At 45.5% G+C, this 6,451-nt stretch overlaps 1 protein-coding gene across 2 annotated transcripts in view; it reads left to right on the top strand.

Annotated features, from left to right (window-relative positions):
- The first annotated feature begins 1,103 nt into the window (after nucleotides 1-1,103).
- LOC119963066 (coxsackievirus and adenovirus receptor homolog) overlaps nucleotides 1,104-6,451 on the top strand; it is a 33,826-nt gene continuing 28,478 nt past the window's right edge. For both annotated transcript variants that reach the window (XM_038791625.1, XM_038791624.1), the window contains exon 1: nucleotides 1,104-1,239. In XM_038791625.1, coding sequence (XP_038647553.1) covers nucleotides 1,185-1,239 — 55 coding nt within the window. In that variant the 5' untranslated portion in view covers nucleotides 1,104-1,184. The remainder of the gene's footprint in view (nucleotides 1,240-6,451) is intronic.

Raw genomic sequence — 6,451 nt, 5'->3', positions numbered from 1 at the left:
GAACCAGACCAGTGGTGGAGGTGTGAGATTGTAACAACACCCTTGACTGACTCTCTAGATGTTCATCAGTGGAAAGAGGCGGAGTGTGAGTGCCTCGTGTCTTTTATAGTCAGATCCCACCCCTGAGTGTCCTGCCTGCTTATTGGTCATGTCCTGTTCTCTGTGTCCATTAGCTGCTTGTCTGTATATCATTATGTGTGTGTCTGCATATCATGACACATGGACTGTTCTCTGTGTCCATTAGCTGCTTGTCTGTATATCATTATGTGTGTGTCTGCATATCATGACACATGGACCCGACGAAATCCGTACCATTTTCCATTGAAATTGATTATGTTCCATGCAGAATCAGTGCATTCTCAAGTATGCCCTTGATCAGCTGGTTGAATGACTGCCTGGGTTTAGTTTGCCTGCTCTCCCGTGTCTGCGTGAGTTTCCTCCCGGTGCTCCAGTTTCCTCCAATAATCCAAAGATGTGCAAGTTAGGTGGCTTGGTCATGCTAAAATTGGTCCTTAGAGTCCAAAAATAAGATTGAGTGAGGTTGCGGGGATAGGGCGGCGGAGGAGAGGGGGGGACTGCGTGCAGTGCTCTTTCAGAGGATCAGTGCAGACTCAATGGGCCAAATGTGCTCCTTCTGCACTGTAGGGATTCTATAATTTTATGGTTTCTTTCTTGACTTTGCATCCATCTTAGCCCTGGGCTCAAGTTGAGGCTCATGACTTTTGAATGAGACCATACACACATTTAAAAAAATATAATTATTTTGTTTGAAATCAATGTGGATGTAATTTTGTTTTTAAAAAACGTTTGCTGTTTCTGAAATGGAACAAAATTAATTTTCTTCGGGAAACATGTAGAAGTTCTGCCACACATTCTCGTGGAACCTGTGAACCATTGATAAACATCTGCTCTTGAGATGTTCAGTCATGTCCAAATACAACCAAGCATATCCCACATAGCTACTGTTATCTAGAAGTACCATACTTGCTTGACCAAAAAAGGAAAGAAATAAGAGTTCACTGAAAGGAAAACATAACAAGATTTTTAATCTAACTTATTTTTAAGAAAAGGAAATGACTTCATAGGAAGTGCCAGTGGAGAGTGGTGAGGTGGAACATTAGCAACTCCTTTTCTTTAGAGCCTTTGAAACTCTAGACTTTAGCTGAACTGTACTACGGATCACAATGACAGTAAAAATTTCAAGTATCCAGCTCATAACCTGGCTTTCTACTGTTACTGGTAAGTAATATAGAAAACAAAATTTGGAGTTAATGGATGTTCCTCGAATTGAGTTGAAAATGGTGCACCAAAATGGTCAGCATTGGATTACTTTTGCTATCAATATCTATAGATTATTTGGACTTCAGCATGCAGCCACAATAAGGAAATTTGCAAAAATTATCAATATCTATTGCGAAAAATGGGTTCGAATAGTTATTTCAGAACTGTTTTCAAAGATGCCAAGACTGAATATTTTACTAATGTATGGTATTTTCAGCTGTTACTTTATAATTATGTGTTCTAGTTATTGTAAGAGATGCATGTCTTACAGGAGTGTTTTTCAAATTTGTCTCTCACTGTAAGCGCTTTCAAGGGTCATTGTATGCAACATATGCATAATATATACTCCTCTCCCAAAATCTTCAGCACGTCTTAAATCCAGTATCAGCAGAGCATTTCTTCCTCACAGCAACAGTGTGAATTACTCTATTTCTCGTGCCAGCCATCCTTATGCCCCCTCTGAATGATATTGCCACTTACTGCTGAACTGTATGCAAATCTATATTGTGGAGATATATCAATTCAGTTGTTGGTTGAGAATGCTCAGATCTCTTTACGTAGGTCCCTTGCCATACTAAGAACTGAAATGAAAGGACATTCTTACTTATAGAGCCATTTAGCCCCCTATATGCTGCTGAGATTGACTGAAGCAAGAATTGACCCTGTTAACAACAACACAAACCGGTATATAACTCCAAAAACTAAGATAATTTGATTTGTAAAAGCATACAAAAAAATCTCTTCTGATTGCAAACTTCCGAGAAGAAATTTGTGAAAAAAGTCCTCGAAAGTATGTTGCATTTTCTGTTTATGGAGTGATTAGATGGTGCAAAGCTTCTGGCGATGTGTGCCGGGACCCTGTGAAAGTCCATGCGTGGACCTACCTGGGAATTGCCAGGAAACTTTCCAGAACTGATGGACAATTTGCCTACGCCCCAAGGCCCCCATAAATGTCTCTAGCTATGATTTAAAATCGGAAACTTGGTACTGTTCCACATGACTTGCTTAGATAGTTACCCAGGAAATGGTAACAGCTGGGTAACTAAACAACTGATCCCTCCAACAACCCCCAATCACCTCCTGGTCACTTGATTACCCTCCCAACTTGACTATTCTTGACCACCCAACTACCGGCACTGGTGGCATGGTGGCACAATGGTTAGCACTACTGCCTCACAGCCTCAGGGACTCTGGTTACATTCTGGCCTCGGGTGACTGTGCGGAGTCTGGACGTTTTCCCCGTGTCTGCATGGGTTTTCTGCGGGTGCTCCGGTTTTCTCCCACAGTCCAAAGATGTGCAAGTTAGATGGATTAGCCATGCTAAATTGCCCCTTGGTGTCCAGAATATTACGTGGGGCTACTGGGTTATGGGGTTTGGGTCCAGGCTAGGGCCTAGGGAGGGTCCTCTTTCTAAGAGTCAGTGTAGACTCGATGGGCTGAATGGCCGCCTTCTGCACTGTAGAAATTGTATGAGATTCTACCCACGACCACCCAACTGACTCCTGACCCGACCTGACTCCACTACTCTAAACAATCTCACTGCACCCTGAGCCAATCCAACTACTCGTTTTCCTACCTCTCACAAACCTCATCCGCTTACCACCACACCCATCTACCCATGTACCCACCTACCCAATTTGGCGATTGTCATAATATCCACTCATGTATATAATGAGATGCAGACAGGTAGTGATTGACACACAGGATGACCAGTAAACATACAACACAGTACAGCCAATCACCAGACAGGACACTACCACTATAAAGCCAGAGGGCACAAGGTTTCCCTGTCTCTCGGGCCCCAGCTACTGAGACAGTCAGAGTCCACGAGCTAGCAAGTGCAAACACCATGCGGTAACTAGTAAGCCTGGTCAGGCTACTACAAGGTCACCTGTCAGATCAGTATAGTGTCGACCCACAACTGAATATGTATAGCAGTTCTATAGTTGAATAAAACAGCGTTGGATCTTCTCCAGTGTTAGACGTCTGTTTCTAACTTCCCTGCATCGAGTGCAGTCCACATCAAACCAACCTGCCTAACACATCAGCGATTATTGCCGTTGCTCAGAAAATCTGAACCCCTGGGGCGGGATTCTCCGACCCCCCGCCGGCTGCCGAATTCTCCGGCGCTGGGGATTTGCTGGGGGTGGGAATTGTGCCGGTCGGCGGCCACTGGCAGCCCCCCCCCCACCCCCCCACCCCCCCGTCGATTCTCCAGCCTGTGATGGGCCGAGTGGCCGCCCGTTTTTGGCCGGTCCGGCCGAGGTATGTTACGACAGGTACTTACCGGCGGGACCTGGCTCCGCGGGCAGCCTCCAGGGTCCTCGGGGGCCGCGGGGGGATCTGCCCCGGGGGGTGCCCCCATGGTGGTCTGGCCTGCGATCGGAGCCCACCGATCTGCGGGCAAGCCTGTGCCGTAGGGGCACTCTATTCCTCTGCGGCGGCCGATGTAACGGTCCGCGATGGCCGGCGCGGAGATGAAACCCCCGTGCACAGGTGCTGGGATGATGCCAGCACACGCTGGCGCACACGCCCATGTGCCAACTCGCGCTGGCCGACAGAGGCCCTTCAGCACTGGTTGGCGTGGTGCCCCTTCCACGCCAGCCAGCGAGGCGCAAACCACTCTGGCGCCAGCCTAGCCCCTGAAGGTGTGGAGGATTCTGCACCTTCGGGGTGACCCGATGCCGGAGTGGTTCACGCCACTCCTTTGCGCCGGAGTTTCCAGCCCCGCCAGTTTCTGAAGAATCCCGCCCCTGTTTTCTTTGTTTCAATCCTCACAGAGATCAATAACAAAAAAAAAGAATTCCCCACACACTATGGAAATAACTGAAGGACAGCACTTCATTTTATAAGGCTTTTAGTGTAACAAACTAAAATCAAAACAGATCAAACATTAATTAAGAGGTAATTGATGCATCAAATTAAATAAAATGGCACGTTACACATTAACAAACAAATGCACCAGAAATATGTCTTACAAAATGTTTTTACTTTATGCCATACTTCTGGTAGGTTGGTAGCAGTAAATGGACAATCTCAAAGTCACTCCTAGCTTTCTATCAGAGGGTCACCATGCCCCACCCTGCGAGGTCAACATTTTCTCAGTGTTTCTCGACTATTGTTTCACTCAGCCTGAGTTTTCCAGTTTTGATCATCACCAGCAAGCACACCTCAATTAAACCCCTAATTCCTCAGGTCCTGACAGTCTTGATGATGCAGAATTCCAGAGCTTCATGGCTGAGGGGCCATAACTATAGCTAGGAATGATGGGTTATCATGAAATGATAAAAGGAAGAAATGAGTAAGTGAGCAAACGAATATGATGGACAGTAGGACCCTGAGGGTATTGAGTTCACAGACAGAGAACAAAGGGATGAGCAAAGCATGGCTTGGGGGATGGCAGCCTCGTGGAGAGAATAGTGAAAAGGATGCTGGGTAAAAAACTCGGAAGAGTCCACCTATAACACATCACTGCCAACTCCAAGAGCCCTGCTGCCATTTTATATTCTAACGAGCATTGATTGGAGGAATGCCCATTGGAAAATTGCTGGCCGATCAGATTGGCAAGCAGCCCTTTATTCCCTCCAGAAACAGCACTGGAATGGTCGGAAGAGGCACTACAGAAAACTTCCTGAGCCTAAATCCCGGGATCCAGAGGCCCAGCTAAGTGTCAGGGATCACAGAGCCAGGAGGGTAAGGAAAACCTGATGGTCACGAAAGGAATGATCATGGTTTCGGGGGAAAGGCCAGAGGAAATAGGGAGGTCCTCGGGTCACTGCTACACTCTGTCTTCTATGGCCAAGCCAGTTCTGGATCCATCTAGCTAGTTCACCCCTGATCCTGTTAATCCCTGATTCATTTGCTGTCAGTCTAGATTCAATAAAATCTGAGATGGATTTGCAGGTATCATATCATTTAATAATAACTAACTTGCAAGGCTGACTCAATCCATAGGACCTCAGGACACACACACTGTCTTCTGCAGAGCCCAGGATAAAGAGAACCTCAAACAAAGGAACACTGGAGATATACTTCAAATTACATCAAGATTCACATACAAACTTCCCATTGGTCATTTTACACACCTCCTGACCTGGTCATATATCCTAATTGGCTCACTTATCCTGGGCCCCTTTTTTACCCAGCATCCTTTTCACTATTCTCTCCACGAGGCTGCCATCCCCCAAGCCATGCTTTGCTCATCCCTTTGTTCTCTGTCTGTGAACTCAATACCCTCAGGGTCCTACTGTCCATCATATTCGTTTGCTCACTTCCTCAATCCCATGTGATCTAATCTTTTGCACCAGCCTGCCATGAGGGACCTTATCAAATGCTTTACTAAAGTCCAAGTGGACAACAATCACAACCCTTCCCTCATCGATGACTTTTGTCACCTCAAAAGATTCATTCAAATTAGTGAGACGTGACCTCCCTTGTACAAAACCATGCTGTCTGTCACTAATAAGACCATTCACTTCCAAATGTGCATAGATCCTAACTCTGAGAATCTTTTCCAATAATTTTACTATCACTGACATCAAGCTCACTACGTCAAGCTCACTGTCCTATAATTACCTCGATTATCCTTGCAACCCTTGTTAAATAATGGGACAACAGTGTCTATCCTCCTATCTGAGATCTTACCTGTGGTCAATGAGGATACAAAGATTTCTTTCAGAGACCCAGCGATTTCATCTCTTGTCTCCCTCAGTAATCTGGAATAGGTGCCATCTGACTCTGGGTATTTGTCTACTTAATGCTTTTTAACACACCTAACACTTCCTCTCTGATAATAATGACCTGTTCTAAAGTGTTTACACATCCCTGTAAGACACCACCAATCAACGTGCCCCTCTCTTTTGTGAATACCGATGCAAAATACTCATTAAAGACCTCACCTACTTCCTCTGGTTCTACTTGAGTGGGCCAACTCTTTCTCTAGCTACCCTCTTGTTCCTAATATATGCATAAAATGCCTTGGGATTCTCCTTAATCCTGTTCACCAAGGACATTCGTGACCCCTTTTTGCCCTCCTAACTCCCTGCTTGAGCTCTTTTCTACTTTCTTTATACTCCTCCAGTGCTTTATCTGTTTTTAGTTGCCCGTAGCTCGCACATGCATCTTTTTTCTTTTTGACTAGAATCACAATTTCCCTGGTCATCCATGGTTC

This window comes from Scyliorhinus canicula, chromosome 3 (genome assembly GCF_902713615.1).
Source record: "Scyliorhinus canicula chromosome 3, sScyCan1.1, whole genome shotgun sequence".
NCBI classification, from domain to species: domain Eukaryota; kingdom Metazoa; phylum Chordata; class Chondrichthyes; order Carcharhiniformes; family Scyliorhinidae; genus Scyliorhinus; species Scyliorhinus canicula.
The sequence above is the reverse complement of the archived record's forward strand: the minus strand, read 5'-3'. Positions and strand labels throughout refer to the sequence as shown.